This window comes from Drosophila serrata, unplaced genomic scaffold (genome assembly GCF_035046125.1).
Source record: "Drosophila serrata isolate PLE 108 unplaced genomic scaffold, ASM3504612v1 contig_275, whole genome shotgun sequence".
Classification (NCBI taxonomy): domain Eukaryota; kingdom Metazoa; phylum Arthropoda; class Insecta; order Diptera; family Drosophilidae; genus Drosophila; species Drosophila serrata.
Genome location: NW_028257173.1, coordinates 91,406 through 114,084, shown reverse-complemented (window position 1 = coordinate 114,084; position 22,679 = coordinate 91,406). Strand labels below are relative to the sequence as shown.

At 35.6% G+C, this 22,679-nt stretch overlaps 2 protein-coding genes across 4 annotated transcripts; one reads left to right on the top strand and one right to left on the bottom strand.

Moving 5' to 3' along the window:
* Nucleotides 1-1,105: 1,105 nt before the first annotated feature.
* Mad (mothers against decapentaplegic homolog 1) lies at nt 1,106-19,692 on the bottom strand. 3 transcript variants are annotated; one of them, XM_020956608.2, is made up of 4 exons: nt 19,532-19,692; nt 4,161-4,630; nt 3,409-4,099; nt 1,106-2,958 (listed from the first exon to the last, which is right to left on the bottom strand). In XM_020956608.2, the coding sequence occupies exons 2-4, from the start codon at nt 4,428-4,430 to the stop codon at nt 2,552-2,554; spliced, it is 1,368 nt and encodes a 455-aa protein (XP_020812267.2). In that variant the 5' UTR covers nt 4,431-4,630; nt 19,532-19,692; the 3' UTR covers nt 1,106-2,551. The 3 variants fall into 3 exon arrangements, with proteins under 3 accessions (XP_020812267.2, XP_086691027.1, XP_086691028.1); XM_086834901.1 differs by lacking the exon at nt 19,532-19,692 and adding an exon at nt 8,987-9,344; XM_086834902.1 differs by lacking the exon at nt 19,532-19,692 and adding an exon at nt 4,697-5,022.
* Nucleotides 18,319-22,213, top strand: gkt (tyrosyl-DNA phosphodiesterase glaikit). Its single transcript, XM_086834900.1, has 5 exons — nt 18,319-18,863; nt 20,069-20,156; nt 20,218-20,776; nt 20,834-21,821; nt 21,880-22,213. The coding sequence occupies exons 2-5, from the start codon at nt 20,081-20,083 to the stop codon at nt 22,009-22,011; spliced, it is 1,755 nt and encodes a 584-aa protein (XP_086691026.1). The 5' UTR covers nt 18,319-18,863; nt 20,069-20,080; the 3' UTR covers nt 22,012-22,213.
* The last annotated feature ends 466 nt before the right edge of the window (nt 22,214-22,679 follow it).

Here is a 22,679-nt window from a genome sequence, read left to right as displayed (position 1 = left end):
AGAGAGCGTGTATTATATAACAAAAACTTAAAATAATTATTAAATGAACATAGAAATGATTTCTTTGATAAGTAAATTTATATATACGAATTTGATCAATAATGCGTGATTAGGATAATCCCTTATTAGGGATTGTAAATAATAAATATAATAAATAGTTCAAATTTAAAGTTGCAATATATGTGTGAAAAAATTGATATATGAAACCAATATAATACTAAAATATATTAAAAAAATCAATTAATTACTTTAAAACATTTTTAATTCCTTTTAAAGTCAGAATATAAAAATATACTATAGTATTCTAAATAACAGTTAACGTAAACCGCATTTACGCATTGCGTTAGTTTTTATATTAGAAAATTAAAAAGTTATTCAAAGGTTTTTCTTTTATACACTTGCTAGGTATTATAATTTTTGACAGAAGTTTGGGACAGTAAAGGAATCATTTCCTATAAAGCATATATATTCTTGATCATCATCATTAGTCGAATCGATCTAGCTATCTCCGGCAATAAACAAATTTAACCGATTTTTCTCCCTTATTAAAACTGTAAAAAAAAATTGGCAAAAATTAAAATTTTTCTTTTTTAATTTTGATTATTCAGTTTTATTAATATTATAAAAACTAACATAAGAAAGCTTTCCGAATAAGAATTTATGCATTTTGGGCTTAGTAATAAGTTTTGAAACTTTGATTTGTCGAAAAAACTGTCATATAAAAACATCGATAACTATTAATTCAAAGAATGTAAATATATTAAGTTTAGTTATGATCGAATTCCAAATTGATTAAATAATTCAATTGTAAACTCCAAGGGTGTATAAACTTTGGAAAAGGTTTTAAAAATAAATCAATTAGTAATACCACTTAAAAATTAAGGAAATAATATGCTAAATAAAAATAGATAACACAATATTTAATGACACAAATATAATAAAAAAAATATAAATACATTTCAAAACTTAATGGGATATTACAAATTTCGGAATATATCAACTTACGTTGTTTTAAACATTTTGCCGATATATTATATTCGATATACGCCCCCATTTAGCTCTGATGCTTAGTAGACAAAACCAATTTCAGAAATACCATACCCTCTTAAGTATTGTTTTTTATTTATTTTTGTAATTTATATATATTTTGTATTATTACAAGATTACGTTAAACATTAAATGGCATGCAAGGCGTGTTGTTTAAGGCAATATATAGCATATTTTGTGTGGACTGTGGCTCAAACTTTGTAAACTTTAAGGCAAACATTATAGTTTCATCTATTTCTTTCGTTAGGCTGAGTATTTTTATATTTCTAAGGTCATTAACCCATGTCGTTGATCATACAAAAGCACAAAAGGCGCACGTAAAACATTGAATAGGCACAATTATTACATTATTTAAGGCCGTGTCTCTTTGCCCAAGCCTCTAATATACAGCTAAATTTACATTTCCATTTCTGTAGTGTTTATATATTTTATTCAAATTTGTATATATAAGATCGAACAAAAATAAAGAAAACTCATAAGTCATAAACGTTTTATTCAAAATTATTCCTCTGTTGTGGGTCTCTTTTGATTATCAACTATTGATTTTTCGGCACACGTAATGTTTAACTTTAAACAAAAAATTAAAGGGAAATTATAAGACTAAGAAAATTATAGTGTACTATGTTTATAAAAAAATTATACATGTATTTATATTTATATATAAAAAAGGAGCTTGCTTTTTTCCTGGTCCTACTTAAATTAACAAAAGATCATGGTTTGGGTAAATTATTTAATTAAGCGATACATTTTCCACTTTTACATTTTGTTTCTTCGTTTTTTTTTTTGTTTTTGTAATTTTATTTTTTTATCAACTTAAAATTAGTTAAAACATAGATTTAAATCAACTTTTTGAACATTGAATTCGTTGATCAAAGGCAAACGGGGAGAAAATGAGAAAAACATAATAATCATTTTAAGAAACATATTGCATTTTAAATTTCTGGTTGCTTAGGTATTTTAAGTAGGTAGGATTAATTAAATGTGTATTTCTTTTCGTTTAGTGTTTTTTGTAGTATATTTAAAGCAGTTTTGCCATGACACATAATTAGCACTTGAAATAGACTTCTTGGAACAACAACATTTTGCCAATGGGCATATAGATCATTATTATTATAATAGCATGTAGATCATTTGTAAATAGTTATACCATTTTGTAGTTGGTTTCTTAGCTTGCTGTTGTTGTATTTCTCATAACTTTATTTTAGCGTTAGGAATGACATTCGCATAGAAAATCATACGATATTTAAACTATAAAATATGGGCAAAGGGCGGGTGGTGGCTTTTTGAGTAGCAGCTTGCTTGCGTACATCTATTTAAATCTGCAGAACTCTTCATCATCGTAACTAAATCTAGGCTTTGCTTCCTTGCTCATTTGTCCTGTGTTTTCTACGTCTTTTACACACTTGGCTTTCATCCTCACTCAACATATACTCATTTAGCTACTGGTTTTTGTATTCTTTTGTTTTTGCTTCTGTTTTTGGGGGGATCTCTCCTTATCTTAAGCTTAGGATACCGAACTAATTGCATTATGCGGTGAGCCCATTTGCGTGAGCACTTTGTCAAGCCACTGGAGCGGCCCATGTAGATGGATCTCGATCCAGCAGGGCGTCGATGTCACATCCTGGCGATGATATTCCGCTCCCCATCCCTTCACGAACGACATTCGGATCGTGCACATCTTGGTTAGCTCGTAAACAGCCTCGAATCCACTGTTCACCGACTGTGACAGCAGCTGAGCAAATTCCTGGTTATTGAAGATCTTGAGTGAGCAGCCCGGCGGGATTTTGCATACGGTGCTCGGGTGGAATCCGTGATGGTAGTTGCAGTTCCTTGACTGCACGAAAATAGCAGAATCGGAGAGGCATTCGGCGTAGACTTCGCCAGTGACATAGTAGAGATGGACGCCTTTGCCTGAGGGAAGAGAGAAATTAAAGCAATTAAAATAAGCTTCTAAAATATTTAAAATAAAGAAAGGCTGCGCAATAACTACAAATTTCGTAAGAACTTTCATTTAATTTCTTCGTCCAAACGTGACCTACTCTCGCCTATCTTCAAGGTCTATATTTTCCTACAGATAAGACCTGAATTTAGTAATCGTATTCTAATTTAAGACCATTCAAATTACAATCTTTAAGAGGTATTGCACACTTGAGCATTGGCTGCTTATCACAAAAGCAAATGAATAGTTAAATTTGGCTCATTATGATGCAAAGAATGAAGAGGAAATACAAATTACCAATTAAAATTTGCATGTACTTTCCAAGCTGTTAAGAATTTTACCTTCTATACAGTTTAAAAACTTGAACTCAAACCTAACAAATATGATTTAAATGAACTATTTATTATCATCAATTTACGCACCTATATGCCGGCGTGTATTCTCGATGGTGCTGTTCCTGTTCACATTGCTCAGTTGGCCTAGGCAGCAGCGATCTGAGTTATTCGACGGATTCGTAAAGCCGTCCACAATCACCGAGTTATTGTTGCAGTGGAACACCTCGCCCACCCGGCAGTTGAGCTCGTAGTAAGCAATTGAAGCCCAGAAGGCGGGCTCCGCGTAGCTAACCTGGGCCACGTCACCCATCGGAGCATCTAGCAGTTGTCCCCCATCATTCGGATTGTTCGAGTTCCCATCCTCCGACGGACTGTAGGCAGGTGGCGGCGTTCCCGCCAAACTGTCGAATGGTGAATTGGGATTGGAGTTCACGGAACTTGGACTGCCCACCGATGTGTTGCTGGTGCTTAAGCTGTGCGAGTTGAAGCCACTGTTCGAGTAGCTCACATTGTGCGGCATACTCGGCTCCGGCACGTGGGGAAACTGCAGCATCGAGTGTCCGGGTGCGAATTCCGAGTGGCGTGGTACAAGAACTGGCGGTAGAACTGGACTCTCCACACGCTTATAGTGATACGGATTAATGCACACTTCCTTTTGCTTGGCGCTAAACGGATACTGGCAGAGCTCCAGGGGTTTCAGTTCGTGATGTGACTGCAGGTCAGGCCAGCGCCAAACGCGGCAGTAGATGACATGCGGTAATCCTTTGCGATGAGAGACCTAGTTGAAGGATTTCAATTAGTTTACAGGACTATAGGAACTTCTTATATGATAAACCCACCTGTAATCGTCCGTCAAGTGAGCGCGGAATGGTTACACATTTCGAGGGCTGTCCTGGACATGACAGAGCCCGCTCTAGCTCCTCGATAGCTCCCTTCCGCTTCTTCAGCTTCTTCACTAGACTGTCGACGGCCTTCTCCGCCCATTTCTCCTCCTCGTCGCCTTGCTTCCAACCCAGCAGCTTCTTTACCGCCGGCGATGTGAACGAGAAGAGTGAGCCCAACGTGGACATGGCGCTGCTGGTATTTGATTCCACATCGTCGGTGTCCATTCTGTTGCCGCTGTTGATTGCTGTCAAATTGTTGTTGCTGCTACTGCTGCTGCTGCAGATGTTGTTGATGTTGTTATTGTTGATGTGATGGCTGCTGTTGTTGTTGTTGATGTTGTGAATGTTGTTGTTGGTGTTGCTGCTGCCGTTGATTTGGGGTGGAGTTACCCGATAACCGGTATAACTATCAGCGGGCGGATAGTCTGCATAAAAAAGAGTAAGTATAAAGCACATATAAATAATAAATAAACACAAACGGAATGGCATACATTAATCATTGAGCTTAGATTGGCTTCAGCAACGCCCACAATGCTACGCATGCTAAATGGCCACGGCACTGAGGGAAATCGTTTCGGGAAAGTCTTTTGAAATCTCGGGACTATATACGTTCATATAAGATATTGCTTTTTTTCTTTGAGTGCATAGACTTGGCCAAGTGCCTGAGATCTGAACAGGCCAAAGAGGAGGTACTGTTTATCGATGGAGCTTACAAATACATCATGATTTTTGCTTGTGAATGAAGCCGTTGGGAGGTTCTTGTCATGAACGGACTCCTCCCACTTTCAATGCCGGCAGCCATTTGCATACAAATTGCCTGCAACATTTTCTCAATGAGAATTATTATTATTATTATTATTTCAGTTAGTTGAATGGGTTGGTTGACTGATTAATCAAAATTCGATTTCGTTGGAAAATTATTTTTATCTTCTCAATATTGTTGTTATTGTTGATGTTCGCCTATCGCTTCTGACGTAATCTGTGAAGACTCTATTGTTGGGGGGGACTTTTTTTTTGGTGAGGTTTGCGAATTCTTCGAAGTGAAAACTATTTACGATTCAAAAGAAACAATGATTTACCTTACAAATGATTCGAATTCTTATAAAACTGAGTTTTCTAGAACCACTTTTTTTTACCTTTAGTTAGATTGAAAGGAAATTGTTACTTTGAAGTTTACTTAGAGTCAGTTAAATGGTTTGATAAATATCATATAGACTTTTGGTAAGAAGGTCTTGAGTAACAGTAACTTTTTAATAATGACTTAAAATATATATTCTGCGGGAATAAATATATGTAGTTAGAGAAACAATCGAATATGTGGAGTACATTTTAATAGAATTTAACAATATGCTACGAATTTCACTTTCCTAAAATATTCTTAAAGCAATTTGTTAAAGTCAATATCACTATTGAAGCCAATCTAAGGAGAAACTATTTTGTGAGTCTAAAAATTCTTAATATTTTACACAACTTTTCTGTTTTCCCTTTAAGCCCATTAACAAAATATTCGTATTTAATTAAACCCACAATTATGAGATTGCTCCTGTTCTTTTACAACTTTAATTGTATGTCTATCTCGTGTCCCTTCATTAAATTGTTTTCCTGTATTCAACCCGAGTGAAGCTTCACTGTATTGAAACGAGTGACGAGAACTGCAGCTCATAATTAGCACAAATGATAACCAAATGGTTTACAACTTGTCAGCGCACCGCAAATGTGAATGTGGGTCTGTGTCTCTCTCTGGACCCCCTTTTTCCACACCGCCCCCTGGGCTTTTCCACCCTTGATACACACACACTACACACACACACGGGTCTAACGGTAAAGACTACAATTCAATTTGAATTATGACATTTCAATGTTAACAGCTTTTTGTGAAGAGAACTTCTCTCTACACACAGCATCCCGGGCCCCTGTTGCGGTTTTATCAACGAGCCGCACGTTGCAATCTCATATTTCTGCGCGCGCAAGATGTGAAAAAAATATTTTTTTAAATTAAATTTAAAAGTGACAAAGTCTAATTGAATGAAAATTTGTAGTAGCCATTAATTTGTGCAAGCTGGAGCACTAAAATTGTATGAAAACCACACAAGGCGAACCAGCACCACCGACCACCACCCCTTTTTGCACCACTTTCGGTGGGGCAGCAAGAAGGCAGGCAGGCTGGCTAGCTGGCAGGTAAATCCAATTTCAAAAGCAATTAAATGCCGACTATAAATCAACAACAAGTGCAGCAACGCTCTGGGACAACAAGAAAACACCTTTATGCCAAGAGTCCAATGGACAGACAGATAGATCGACGGACAGACCAAGTGGCGCATTTTTCTGGCCAAATTAGCCGTTGCGTGAATTAATTTCGATCAACTCGGGCCTAATACATTGGGGCGTTGCCCGAGTTTTGTTTTGTAATTCTTTATTATTATTTTTTGTGCATTGACAATTTGTTGTTTGACGCTGATGCGGGTAAACCCACTTTTTTTTTTAATTGCTCAAAGTCACCCAGAGCCTGAGGCGTTAAATGTGCATAGCCTTTGGTGTAATTTCAAAATAAATACTTCAAATAAAAATTCAAATATCTACAGTGTTATATCCAGGTTATATCAAGAATTTATAGCTTAAGATTATATATTTACATCCTTCAAGGGTATTAAATTTCAGTCAGAAGAAGTCATTTCTGACCCTATATATATTCATGATCAGTATCAACAGCCGAATCGATCTAGCTATATTTTAAAGAACAAATTTTTTTTCAATTTTTTTTTTTTCAAAAAATTTTAGGTGTTAAAATTAAAAAAAATGTCAAAAATTTTAAATTTTAAGTAAGGTATGCAAATTTATTAACCTCATACAAACTAACAGAAAACTGCTTTCCGATTTGAAATTAATGAATTTTTGACAAAACTATTATAAATTTGCCCTGCAAGGGTATAGAAATTTCGGTTTCCCTAAATAAACCTTCTTTCCTTGTTTTAAACAATGTTAAGTTCTAAGAGATGAAAACGGAATGAAGGTAAAATTTAATATAGTTGTATTATTTGATACATATTTCCAGAAAATTATTGTTTTTAAGGCATATTCTTGAGGCTTTTTAAATTAACACATTTTATTTAAAGTTCTAATACTATACCTCGAATATTTATTAATTTCTTAAACATTGTATTTAAAGAAATTGTATGGGTCATATATTATATCTCATTTAAATGGAAACCCTTGCTTTCTAATCTTCAAAATAATCCTTTCACATTTGTAATCCTTTAAATAAATATATTTATTATATGATATGATACGAAAGTAAGTAGAATAACCGAAATTGTTATGTTATTTTTAGAGTTCGAGATATAACTTAGGTGACACTTGGCTGGGCCTCCAAGTAGACTTATCTCTAGGTTTATGTTAGATAGAGAGGTATTATTAAGGAAGGGGAGTACATATATTTGTCCAGCTGACCAATGTTATGTGTGTTTTTTGGTGGCAATTGTGGTCTCTTTTTGATTGGGCCTGTCTTGTGGAATTCGATTGATTGTGGAGGCAAACATACAAATTTCTATAATGCCTTAGGCTTGTTTAAGCAAAGCTTTGACATTTCGGTCGATTGCAGGTGGGTTTAACAAGGGGTTATACGTGATCATTGAATTTGGTTTTATGTTTCTTATTCGATAATTCTTAGATTCCATATATGAAAAAATATATCAAAAAATATCCCAATAAATGCTTAATAAAATGTATTACAAAAACCATTTCTTTCATAAATAAATATTGTAGTTTGTAATTGATCCAATTCAAACTGCAAAAGAGTCAGACATCAGAAGTGTTTATCTTTTATGATTTCAATATAATATTTTAACAATTTACGATGCATTTATGATCCATTGTCAGTGAGTTTCTACACGCCTCTTGGGGACATTCCCCCAATCAATTAAAGATCAATAATCGTAATTTGCAATTACATATTACCCGAGCTCAGATCACGTATCCACCTTTCTGACGTTCCTGTTTTCTTTTTTTTTGCCTTCTTGCCCCACCCAAAACTAGCTCATTCTTTCCTTTTTTTATTCCAAGAAAAGTGCACTTGAAAAAATAATGGTCCTTGGGAGTACAATTAAGATGTATATTTAATTTATTATTTAGTCCTTTTTGATGTCTTTATCTGAAGCTATACTTCATTTCAAATAAATCTGAGAAACCTTCATGATAGTAACTTTAAACAGAGATATTTTAGAATACTTTTTATAAAAGTATCTAGGGGACATGCATCTCGTTTTAATTTAACAATTTTAGTTAAAAATTTCTGTTCAGTGCATTGACGATCCATCGAAACCAGCGATCATAACTCAGATGGAAAAAAAAAACGGAGGACCGAGGACTTTTTGAGGGACTTTTTCTTTATGGCAGGCACGCATTCGCGCATGCGTATCATATAATTCCAATCGATAATCAATCATAAATGCGCCAGTGACAATAACGCGTAAATCATTGAAGCCAGGTAAAAATAAAGGTAGGTACTTGGGAAAATATTGAATGTACATACAGAAGCACTGCCACTGGCACTTCCGCTGCCATTCAAAAGGGGGGAAAAATAAATAACCCAAAACGAAAAAAGAGTACCAGCAAAATGAAAAGAGAAATAGTAGGGACGACTTGGACCCATGTTTAAAAATAAACAAACAATGCACACACACAACACACAACAGCGAAAAGATAAAGAACGAAGCAAAAGTTTCAATTTGAGGGAAAAACTCAAAAATCGAGGCTAGAGGGAACTTAGACATAACAAAACGTACACATGTTGAGATTGCAGATATTATTTTATTTATTTTTATTAAACACACACGCACAACACTCGCGAGCGATCAAAAATCAGCATCAAAAAATACTATTCGTATGCAAATGCGACCCTCCACGACGGCGATCGTGAATCGATCGATCGATTCCCTTTTATTTGTAGCTGCTTCTGCAGTTACATTTCCAAAATTTAAATTCAATTGTTATCTTGTGCACTTCAATAATAATATAATTTAATTTATTGGCAGTATTTTTGCGGGAAATTACGCAAAATCCCCCCAAAAAGAGAGGGAAAACGAGAAAGGGTCGCGAGCGCGAAACCAACTGCACGATGCGAACGATCGAAAACGAATGCCGAACGAATTGAATAGCAAAACTGAATCCACCCAGCGATGACTGACTGACTGAATGAGTGAGTGAGTGAGTGAGTGTGTGAATGAGTGAGTGACGAACTGGCTGACTGACGAATTGAACGAAGCCCCAACTGCATTCGGTGAGTGTTTTTGTGTGTGAGTGTAACTGAGTGGGTTTCACCAGGGCTTCACCAATGGATGGAGCCTTGAGGGAAGTCTTAATTTAAAGTATACATAATCTTTGTTTATTAATTAATTATTGTTAAGTATTATTAGTTTTAAATGATTTATTAAAAAATTTAAGGTTCAGGTAGTTTTCCTAAATTCTATTCATTGAATTAATGACTCGAAAATGTTTTTTTATGTTTTAATATTTCATAGATTCAAAGATTCGAGTACTCTATCTCAACCCTGATTCCTCGCCACTGTTGAGTGACGTATTCCTTGGTTTTTGTTGTTTTTTCTTTTTTTTTTTGTGATTGAGTGCATTGTGCAGGCAGCCAAGTGCACACCACCACCACTAGGCAAAAGGCAGGCAGCAAAAATTAGTTTGTTTTAAACAAATCAAATGCCCTATCTGCAGTTGGGGGGCGCCTGCACGTGAACGTAAACGTGTTAGTGTGGTGTAGGTACACAGAAAGAAAAACCAATGTGAATATATTGAAAAGGATTAAGAATTATAGATTAAATATTCTCTTGTAAAATAAATATGTAAAAATGAATTAATATTTTCCAGTGAATATAAAACAGGGTTAACAATAATATAATTATAACTTTCTCCTGTAAGATACATATCTTAGGATATCTTAATACCTTACATTTTTATTTTTTCCCTAATTAAAATTCTTTCTGATTTAATCCACATACATCAAAAATATTAAGACAAAACACAATGTTTTTAAGTTTCGAATCCCAAAATCTCAATAGTACAAGTTAAGCGTAGCTATCAAAGTTTGTATTCATAATTTAATTAAAAAGGAGATTAGCCCTGACATAAGACTTGAGAATTTTAAGATGTCATTCCTGAAACAACTTCTCTTTGCCTACAAAGATATAGTTCTTAAAGAGTTCTATTAAGTATGTAATGAATGCTGAGGTTAAACCATTTCCTACTCAATAAACATTCACTTTTTAAAGACTTAAAATTCTTTTAAAATAATATATATTAGATTCCACCTTTTCTAGAATTCTTTAATTAATTTTTGTACAAAATTTTCAATAATTTTTTCAAGTATATCTAGTTTATTGGTAGTGGTGGCGTCAACCCACAATCACAATCAAACTGTAAACACCCCACCGTTGCAACCACAACAAGTGAACGAGGAAAATTAGAAGGAGGAAGGCGGCTTTAAGGAGGAGAAAAGCCAGCGTCAACGATATTTTTCGTGCGTGGGACAAGCCGATGAGGAATCGAATTCAGAATGCTATGGGAGCCCCCAAAAACAAATCAAATTTCCTTGCGTAAATGCCAAGCATTTCAACAACAAAAAAAGGGGCGGAAGCATCAAAAAACAGCTGTTGTTGGGGCGTGATGGAAATTGCAAGTGCAAGTTGTGAAATTGATCAGGAAATATAGGAACACTTTAGGAACAGTGGTAGTAATAATAAAGATGCAAGCCTCATTATGAGATATACAATGAAAACTATATAAAAAGCAATAGGTTTATAATTAATTACAGAAGAGAAAATTATTTTGTTTTGTAAAATGTTTTATATTTCAAATACTATTTATTACTAAAATCCCAAAAGTACAGAGATTTTTCCCAAATTTGCTAAGAATAATCAATAAATCTTCGTCACAGTTCAATAACTTTTATGTATTATAATGTTCATCTCTAATATTTCAACCTCAACTGTAAATATGCTTAGAATGCGCCCATTTTTATGTTCAAACGCTACCTCCCCCATTGTGTTTTTATTGCGTGTTTAACACTACTAAACGTGAATTTATTGCCAACATGGGTAACATTACACAGTCGTCGTAAAAAAATCGTCGAAAATAGTCATGTACCGTGCTCGCCCCTTGGAAAAAAAAAACCAGCGAAAACTAAAAACTAACAAAAAACCTTCCTTCCACATATGCTATAATTATGCTGAAACAATAAAACAAAAAAATAGAAACGCAAATTGCATAAACACACACACACGATTTTATTTTTCCCTTGCACGTGCCAAAGTGCAAACGTCAAAGGAGAAAAATGTGCCTGCACAGGAATAATCCTTCTTTCGAGTAAATTAACTCAATTCTAATTGCAAATAATTGCCGCGATAATTGCACAGGGGCACGCAGACTTTGTCATGTGAGTAATTGTAATTGAGCTGTCAACACGGAGACACCACCACCACCAAGGTAATGGGAGCAATTGGTGGGTGGTCAGAGTACTTTTAAAGGAGAGTGTTACTATTAACTATAATACTATAATACTACCTCAAAATCATATAGGACTAAGGGTAAAGGCTTTCCAGAATGGTTTTCTACTTAAATATATAATATTACTAATTTTAAAACTTTTGACTAAAACTAATAACATTAATAACATTGAAATTTTAATAATTTATAATCCTCTTCCTTACTACTATCTACTTTACAATTTTCAATAAATATCCAACTAAAACCCAAGCTTCCAACCAATAGAAGCTTGACAAATTTTGACGAGAACTCAAGAGGAAGCCAATTAAAGCATCTTACAATGTAATGGTTAAACATGTGACAAAGTAAACTGCCAGAAGCCGCAGCTCTTGACTTTGTTGTGATGTTTAGGCAGCCCAGACTCTTGTGTGCCCCAGTATTGTTGTGGTTTCGTTGTCGTCTCACCGTCATTGCCGACGCCTGTACATGCAACAATTGTTGCGTGTTCAACTGCCAATCAATGCCACTGACTGCCGGTCCACAGCAGCAGCAGCAGCAACAACAGCAGCAAGAACAAAAGCAACAACAGTAGCAACAGCAGTAGCAGCAGCAACAGCAGCAGCAACAGCAGCAGCAACAGCAGCAACAACAGCAGCAACAACAGCAGCAACAACAGCAGCAACAACAGCAGCAACAACAGCAGCAACGACAGCAACAACAGAAGCAGAAGCAACAGCAGCAACAAGAGCAACAACAGCAGCAGCAGCAACAGCAGCAGCAGCAGCAGCAACAGCAACAACAGCAGCAGCAGCAGCAACAACAGCAGCAGCAGCAGCAACAACAGCAGCAGCAGCAGCAGCAACAACAGCAGCAGCAGTAGTGACAAGTATTGTCGTTAAAATAGTGGAGATTTTAAGGAAAACTTTTAGGTTTAATACATGCCTCTGAGATTCACACAAGAAGTTTTATAATATCATTTAGTTTTGTGTATTAAATAGTAAAGTTTGTATGATTTTTAGAAGAGAGATCCTTGATTAGTTAGGTATTTCAAGAATTAACAGAATATACCTAAAAAGTTTTATAAAATTGCACAGATATTTCTAATTAAAATATTATTCCTTAAGTCTCATTCTCTGTACTCAAAGAATATAAAGTAATTTAGTTGCTATCCTACTTTTAACTACTATTTTGACCTCATCTGTGGCCGAGAGCAACACCAAGCAACAGCAGTAGCAGCAACATGCTGCATGCAGCATGCAGCAGAGCCTTGCAACAGCTCACTGGAAGCCTCGGCAGCCAAGTTCGTCATCGTCATCGGCATCCACGATTCGTTCGGTTCGCTTAAATAGCCATAAATATGTGGAGTATGCGCCACAGCTCCCCGAGATTGCCACAGCCACTGCCCCACCATCCTCAAGTCCCTTTTTCCCGGTCTCCGCTTAACCCTTGCCTGCCCATATCCTGCGGGTTAAACGTGCTGCTGCTGTGTGGCGCCTAATGCGTGCGCCAAAACAAAACGTAAAAGAAATTCTTAGAAAAGCGTCGCCGCGCAAGCAGTGGGGAAGTTTTTTCCAAAAGGCAGCAAGAACGCCACCAATCGAGTGGATTAAATGGCACAAACATGGCTAATTACATGTATTTAACACGCACTCACAAACACAGAGAGAGAGAGAGAGAATACAATGACAAGCCCAACAATTATGGTCAAATGCTGGAAAGCGATCCACCGTCACTTGAGACTAGCGCCAGAAGTTAACAAAAAGTAAGATGAGATCGATTAAAAAGGCAGAGATCCATAATATCCAATTGATTATCTGTAAAATCACTAGACAGGATATGATGGAACACTTGGCAGACTCCGTAAATAATTGAAAATGTCTCAGATATTAAAAAATAGTATTATTCCAACCTTTTAAAAGTCTTTGAAAGGTTTAAAATATTTGTTGCTATATTGTTAAGATTTTGGTAAGTTATTTTCAATCAAAAGAAAAAGCAGTGACTATTAAACGAATACTCACAGTATTCATTAAAATTAACAAGGATATTACATCCTTTTAGGTTAAGATTAATCAAGCATTGAAATAACCCTTTCTCTAGTATTATTATAAGCTTTGTTTCCTTCTTGTAAATTTAGCACAAGGCTAATAAATTTATTATCTCATATAAGTATCTCAGAAAAAAAACATTACCAAGAAGTATCCAAGTGTTGAAAGCAGATTTCCACGTAATTTTTCCAATGCCTTGTGATAGATATCTAAAACCATTAAAATAGGAGCGGCTGGGAAATGTTTTTTATACCATCTTAACCCATTCCACCCCACCACACGAACTCCATCGAACTCCGCGTTGTCAATGCAAAAATTTATTAGATTTTAAATGCAATAATTATTAGCATTATATGGGCAATGAAGCGCCGATCATTGGACAAGAGTCGCATATCCAAATAGTAGTCTTGGCCAACTTAATGTGTGTGGCTAAGACGCAGAATATTTGGTATTCAAGTCCGATCGGACGACTATAGCCAGTAGCTGGTAAACTGTAAACTCTAGTTACGGGCTAATTTCATTCAAGACGAGCTCGGTTTTTGTGTGGGTGTTGTCTATACTGCCTCTGGAGCCCCACAATTTTCCCCCCTGCAATTCCCAGTCGCCAGTTCTCACTGACAGTTCCATCGACAGAGATTTATGCGCTGTAATTTCCCACTTTATTACAGTTTAAAGTTGCGTTTTCATAAGTTTTTTTTTTATTTTTTTGGCGCAGTTTGTCTCTTTTAGCTGCCATTTGCTTCAATTTCGCACACTGAATGGTGGCATTTTAACGGGTTGAAAAGTGAATAATAATCGAATGGATTAATATTTTAAGAAAGGGTTTTAGAATGGCACGAGTCAATTAGTTGAAAACTATGGGGTTTTAAGAGGATTGTTATCTCACTTGAATATATTCTTAGCTAGCAAGTTTCCTTTACTTTCCTAAGATATGATTAAAAAAAAAAGATATGATAGATTTGAGGTTAATAAGGGTCAATAATACTTTTCTTTTAGATTAGCTTTCCCTTTCTTTAGATTTCCCTAAATTATAGAGTATCTTTCTCTTCGGTTTCAAACAAACAACGACTCCTTTTGATCTGTGATTTAAAAAGCCACAAAGTTTGGGATTTCTTTTTGTGGGGCCAAATGCCAATCGCTGATAGGAATCTGCTTCCAAGCACTTCTTAATAAAGTTGTTGCCGGTTATTATAACAATAAAAGAGGAAATCCTATTGCGACAGGGTCTAAAAATAAGTTCAAATTCGTGTTGACAATATTTTTTTTTATTTTATTTCTTGTCGTTTTATTACCATTGCGCGGAACGGATTATCGCGACAAGAAGATCAAGAGCATGAGGATTTTGAGGGGAACAAAAAATATTTATATGGATATCAGAAAAAATAACAAGAAGGGGAGCCGCCCACTGACACTGGCTAAAAAAAAATGGAGAAAAAAAATATAGTGCGGAATACTGAAAACTGAAAAGCGTAAATCACGCTTTCGATAGATTTAAAATTAGTTGACGGCGATAAGACGTTAGGAGATTTGTACAGTCCGTTTCGGAGTTGTAAGGAATTGAGAAATTTTGAGAGAAACTAATATGTTTTTGTGTAAAGCAACCTATTTTTTAAGCGTTAAATATGAGAAAAAACCTAAATTATGAGAATATAAGGTATTTTAGACTTATATTGTAGAATTATTAAATAAAAACAAGAAATGAAACAAAGTTTGGGAAGCCGTAAATTATGAACCTTTGCAGTTTGCAACTGCATTAAAGGATCGTATCGAAAATCGAGCATAACTAAGCTTAAAATATTCGGAATCTTTAAATCAATATTCATCGATATTTTATAAGACCATTTTTTCGATATATTAAAACTTAAAAATCTCATAACTAAGTCAAAAATCCATTAATTTTCAATCGGAAAGCTGTCCTATGTTAGTTTTTGTCAGGTTAACAAATCTGCATACTCAATTTAAATATTTTAAAAAATTAAATTTTTGCCAATTTTTTTAATTTGAAAAAAATGTAAATAATGTAAAAAATTTTTTTTTGTAAAATTTTGAAAAAATAAATTTTAATTTTTTTTTTTTGCTGTAAATGGCTTTTGATGCTGATCAAGAATATATATGATTTATAGGGTCAGAAATGACTCCTTCACATCCTTACAAGCTCTTTACTGACATTATATAACCCTGGAAAGGTATACAAATCAGCAGACTCTTTCACAAAGAACTACTATTTAATTAAATTTTACCACACATATTTCTTGAACGCATTTAAAATATTCTAATAAATTCATCAACTACAAAAACCTTGCTAATTATAATGACTGTACGTTATTTTTCTTATTAACAAAATTTAATTAACCAAATTTAACGCCACTCTTTAAAAACATTTATTACACTTATTTATTTATAACTATATTTTCGTTCCACAAACTATAATTGCTGACATATCAAGTTAAAAGGGGTAACCGAGGGGTTGGCGTTTATAATGACTTGATCACTTTTGATTTTGGTTTTTTATTATTTTCTTGAGTTACGGACATGAAAATTTGCATGTTGCATGTTGCACAAACTGCGCATAAATCCAATTAATAACATAATTATTTGGCAAGCTGGCAAAACGCAGCAGTTTTGTTAGACAAACCATTTGAAGCTCATTTCAAGAGGCGGCCGTCTGCATTTGCAACGTTTTTTATTTTTTCGGTGGTGCGTAGGCTGATCCAGCCAAAGCCACCAAACCGCCAGTTACTTGGAGCCACCAGAGCCACCGTCATATGCAAATTGCCCATATATGAAATGCAGTTTTTTCCTCGGTTTATGCCTAAATTGAAATATTTACTTTGCGCACTTAATTTTCGGGCTGGCAAATTTGAATTGCCAATCAATTCGCTGGGCGGTAAATGCAACTTGAAGGGGGTTTCATTTGAAGTAAAAAGGTAAATTTTGAACTAAACAATATGCAACATAAATTAGAATAGCTGTTAAGCATAAAACCTACTGTCTTTTTGTGATGTGTGGGTGTCAGAACCGAGAGAAAAAAACCTATGGATCGGGGGCGTAACTTCAGACTAGCCATTACTTTTATTGGGAACTTCTTGCGGCGATTTTAAACAAAATGATTTATGGATCTTGCCTCGGGAATTAACACCACTGAAACAGAAATCGGACTGGAAAACCCCAGAGAAAAGATAGGGTGGTCAAGTCACCAATCAGATTAGTTTTAAAATGATTCAGCTTTTTAAAAAAAGATTTAGGTTCTTATCAATATGATTCTAAAGTGATTTAGACTTGTAATTATAATCTATAAGCGATAGGATTGCAATATTAATTGTTTCTGGGAGTTAAAATATAGATATTCAATTATGAATATATTATCTTGCCTCGGGAATTAACACCACTGAAACAGAAATCGGACTGGAAAACCCCAGAGAAAAGATAGGGTGGTCAAGTCACCAATCAGATTAGTTTTAAAATGATTCAGCTTTTTTTAAAAAAAGATTTAGGTTCTTATCAATATGATTCTAAAGTGATTTAGACTTGTAATTATAATCTATAAGCGATAGGATTGCAATATTAATTGTTGCGTGGAGTTAAGATTATAGAGATAATTGGTTATACTTTAAAAGAGATTGAAAGGTTTCATTATTTCACTAATTCAATACATTGTTATAAAGATACGAATCATTTTTCTCATTTTCCTTGGTGTTCACTGTATCAAATCATAGAAAGAAACAAACCGCAAACAAAAGGGAATAAAACCAAACCAAATAGAACCCAGTTCGGAACCACTAGAAAAATCAAAACCCACCCACATGTCGAGCGGTGTTCGCCAAGTGGAATTGAGTGCACACACACAACACACACACACAACACACAACACACACACACATTTTGCAAGCAAATTTTCTCGTCTTGTGTCGCGCTTCGCTTCAGTTACCTTCGACAAAAGGAAAAAGATTTGCTAATGCAACTAACTGCAGAAGGAGCTGTCATTGTGGCGGGTTTTCCGTCAAATGTAAGAAAATTAATACATTAACTAAGAACTCTGTTTACTAAGCTTGAAGACAGGAACTAAAACCCATTGTATATTCTATAAAGCAATTGATAGTAGTGTGTACCTCTTAAAAAATTATGTTTCCTAACAAGAAAAATGCCTCTTAAGAATAAAAATGGTGTCTAAGTAGTTACGATTTTAATATTGCTAAAAAATCTTAAGACTTTCAAAAGAATAATCAACGGCTTATAAAAACGTATAGAAACTTGAAAATACAATAAAAATAAAAGTAAATAATAAAAGTAATAATAATAATAATTACTATTTCCATATACAAATAGGACATATCTTCAAAGAATCTCTCTCCAATATATCCCTTTTATTCCTATTTTCTGGCTTAATATTTTTAAAATTTTAAGCTTAAACTAAGAACACATTTTTTAAGCAAAAATCTTGACACCTCTGTTTCTCCTGCGACGCCCCTTTCAGCCATTTCAATTGCTTGCACACGGCCTCTGCTGCTGATAACAAAAATAAAATAAAATAACAATAATAAAATAGAAGCGCAGCGAAAACACCGTAGCGTAGATAAGCGCACAAATATACACACACGTGAGCAGCAAAGAACTCAACAAAAAACTCTAAGCAAATAGTTTAAACAACTTTTAATAAATGGAAAGATTTCGACAAATTGCGACTGAAAGTGAAAAGTACAAGTAAATTTTATACAAGAAGTAATAATGTAAAAGTGCAGTATATTTTCATAAATTTAATTATATTAAAATTTGATAAATATATAAATATTTATTATTCATATAAGGGAATTTAAAAAAAAAATTAAATATAAACTTTAGAAGAAACCATCTTAAAAAAAAACATTAAAAACAATCCCAAAACAAACATTTCGCAATAAAAAACAAACTATTTCCGTTTTAGTCCCCTGTTTTTTGCCCAATTGGGAACTTTGCATCCCAAAGTGGGCAGTGAAATTTCTGATAAGATTTGCCCAGCCGGGCGTGCTGTTTATTATTTACCGTTTGAAAAGAGGGGGGCCTGAGAGCGAGAAAGTCAGATATGAGGAGTGAAGAGAGCAAAGCTCCAATTATCAAACGATGCGCGTTGGCGAGACGCTGAGTCATAAAGGTGAGAAAAAGAGAGCAAAGTTCTCATCCAACTCGATTATTCACCGAAATGTGCACCGCATTTTGATTGTTATTTGTTTTCATTTCCCATTTGTATATATGTATATTTGTTTGGTTCTGCACTTGAGACCAATATAACCGCGCACCCGCACCTGTGCTGCCGGCAGCGACGCTGGCATCGGCAGAGGCTCAAGTGGAAATTGGAAGAGATTTGCGTGTGTTTGTGTGCATTTCAAGTATTTTCAAAACATAATAAAAAATATAATTTTATTGTGTGTATATTTATAAGCAATGCCACTTTTTTCCCGTTCTTTTTTTTTTGTTCAATTAATGGCGCGCACACACTTATACATACATACACAATACGCATAGGCCACCAGACACAAACATACACAAATATACTTATATATTGCAGCATAAAACTGAGTCTGAGAATAAAACTGTGATCGTCCCTGCAGGGAACAACAACAGCATTAACGTTTTTGCCCCACCGCCACAACAAAAACAACAACAATAGTGCGGCGGTCGCAACGAAGAAGCACCAGCAGCAGCGTAGCACAAATACAAGGAAACATATTTTTTCTCTTCTCTTTCACCAAACGTAATTGCACTCAAAAGTTGTCTTTTCTTCAGGGAAAAATTGGTGAAAACTCGATGCGAACTACTTACGCGTGGCGGTGAGCACTTCCTGAGGGTTTATTTTGTCATTTTGACTGTGTTTAGGCACTGCAATTGTCCATAAAATTAGTTTTTTCAAAAATGTTTATCACGAAAATGCACATACAAACTAACTAGAGATGTGAGAAATATATCGATATCACAAGAAATGTAAATATTTATATCGCGATAGATTTCCTGAAAAGAGTGGCAGCACAGGTTCAGGGAAAAGCTTTTAAAATACCTTCACTTGGCTTTTTAAGATTGTTGTGGAAGAGCTGTTGTAGACGTATCGTGTTTGAAAAGTTTTATGAGTGTAAAATGGCTGCAAACGTAAATAAAACTATTTTTCTTTACGGTCTGGCAGCGTCGTCATAGGTTTATAAGATTTAAGTGTGACCAGTTACCAAAAAATTGTAAATCCTTAAATTTAACCGCAAAGCCGACGTTCACACTGCTAAGCGCGCATTGTTTTTACCATTTGTGAAATTGTTTTGTTAATTTAATTTGTTTATCAGGCTCAACAGATTTTAGGTCAAGTAATTAAAGTTAATATTCAACATGAAGGAGTGTCCGTATGGCGAGAAATGCTACAGGAAGAACCCTATCCATTTTGGCGAGTTTTCCCATGAACACTGTAAGCAAGCAAAAACAAAAAGGAGAACAAAAAGATTAATTATATTCTGCAATTCCTATAGTGGATGCAATTTATCGCAAAGGAAATGCATCGGGGGACTATGATATACCTGCCAAGTACTCAAGTGACCTGATTGAAACCCAATTAAAGTTGCTCGAGAAGCTCTTTCCAAAAGAAGGTGCCAAAAAAGAGAAGCAGGCAAATGTTTCTGGTGCAAACCCACCAGTTGCTGCTCAATCTAGCAATGGATCCTCCAGTTCTGGTTCCTCGAGCACTTATGCTTCGGGTTCCTCAACTTCCCAGGCTGGCAGTTCATCGTCTGCTCCCAAAGACACCTCCAAATTGGCCAAGAAACAAAAGCTAAATGAGCGAAACATCAGGGATTATATTCCTGTGGTAGTGGAAAAAGGAGGAATGGCCAAGAAGCTGAAGGAGGCAGCTCCTTACAACATGTTCCTTACCGCGATTACTGACTCGAAGCCCACGCACTCGGAGTCCTTAAGTGTGACACTCCAGGAAATCCTCGACGAAAGTCTGGGCGAGATCGAGAGCAGTGTGCAAATCAACTTTATGGTGGATATTGGCTGGCTTCTTGGACACTACTACTTTGCCGGTATACTGTGAGTAATACTGCGCTTCGTATAATTATGGAGAATTAATATATGTTTTCTTTTCAGCGACAAACCCCTTTTGGTCCTCTATGGCGACGAGTCTCCTGAACTTCTGAGCATTGGCAAATTTAAACCACAAGTCACGGCCATTGGGGTAAAGATGCCCACGCCCTTTGCCACTTCACACACCAAGATGATGCTGCTAGCCTACACTGATGGATCCATGCGTGTGGTCATCTCCACAGCGAATCTGTACGAGGACGATTGGCACAATCGCACGCAGGGCGTGTGGATAAGTCCGAAGCTGCCGGCACTGCCAGAAGATGCTGATACCGGAGCAGGTGAAAGCGAAACGGGATTTAAGCAGGACTTGATGCTATATCTGGTGGAGTACAAGATAAGCCAACTGCAGCCTTGGATAGCGCGAATCCGAAAGAGTGACTTTAGCGCAATCAACGTGTTCTTTTTGGGTTCTGTGCCTGGAGGCCATCGTGAGAGTACCGTGCGTGGTCACCCTTGGGGTCATGCTCGCCTGGGAGCGCTATTGGCCAAACATGCAGCTCCGATCAATGATCGGATACCTGTAGTCTGTCAGAGTTCAAGCATTGGCAGTCTGGGTGCGAATGTACAGGCCTGGATACAGCAGGACTTTGTCAATAGCTTGAAAAGGGATTCCTCACCGTTGGGTAAATTAAGGCAAATGCCGCCATTTAAGATGATATATCCTAGCTATGGGAATGTCTCGGGCAGTCACGATGGAATGTTGGGCGGCGGATGCCTGCCCTATGGAAAGAATACCAATGACAAGCAGCCGTGGCTTAAGGAGCATCTGCAGCAATGGAAATCCAGTGATCGGTATCGTTCCAGGGCCATGCCACACATTAAAAGCTATACACGTTATAATTTAGAGGAGCAGTCTGTATATTGGTTCGTTTTGACCTCTGCGAATCTCTCGAAAGCTGCCTGGGGCTGCTTCAACAAAAACTCCAATATTCAGCCCTGTCTCAGGATAGCCAATTATGAAGCTGGTGTCCTCTTTCTACCCAGATTTGTGGTGAGTTCGTAAATATTTTTAAAATTGTATTAAATTCCAAATGGGTTTTAATTTACAGACTGGCGAAGACACATTTCCCTTGGGAAATAATCGGGATGGTGTACCCGCTTTCCCACTACCCTATGATGTTCCATTGACTCCATATTCTGCGGATGATAAACCCTTCTTGATGGATTATTTACAGGGTTAATATTTCCAAATCACGAATTTTATTTATTGGGTTTTCATTTAAAAAAAAAAAAAAAATGAACTAAAAGGTTCTTTAATAATTTTTATTACGAAATTTTGAATTAAATTTATTTGTTTTTAAACTGCTTTTAAGAATTTTGTTATTTTTAAACTATGTATTAATAATCTTTAAAGGAAAAATAAAAGTTATTGTAACATTTAAATTAAGAAATTATCCTTTATGGGCTGCTGCTTTATTTAGACAATTATAGCAATTTATTTAATTGGTTTTAATTTAAGAAAGTATTTTTTCACAACTGGCTTTAAATTTATTTAATCTTTTGTTAACATATACAACTTGTGTATTATAATTTCAGTCAGAAGTGTGCACCGCAGTGAAGGAATCACCATTGACCATATAAAGTATATTTATTCTTGATCAGGACCAACAGCCGAGTCGATCTAGCCATGTCCGTCTGTCCGTTTCTACGCAAACTAGTCTCTCAGTTTTAAATCTATCTGAATGAAACTTTGTAGTTAGTCTTCTATATACTCTCACTCGTATATATGTTTTCAGTTTTCAACAGAACTTAATCAATTTTGAGATATAGCCTTTTTATCCTATTTGGTGTAAAATTTTATGAAAATCGGACTACCATATCATATAGCTGCCATAGGAACGATCGAGAA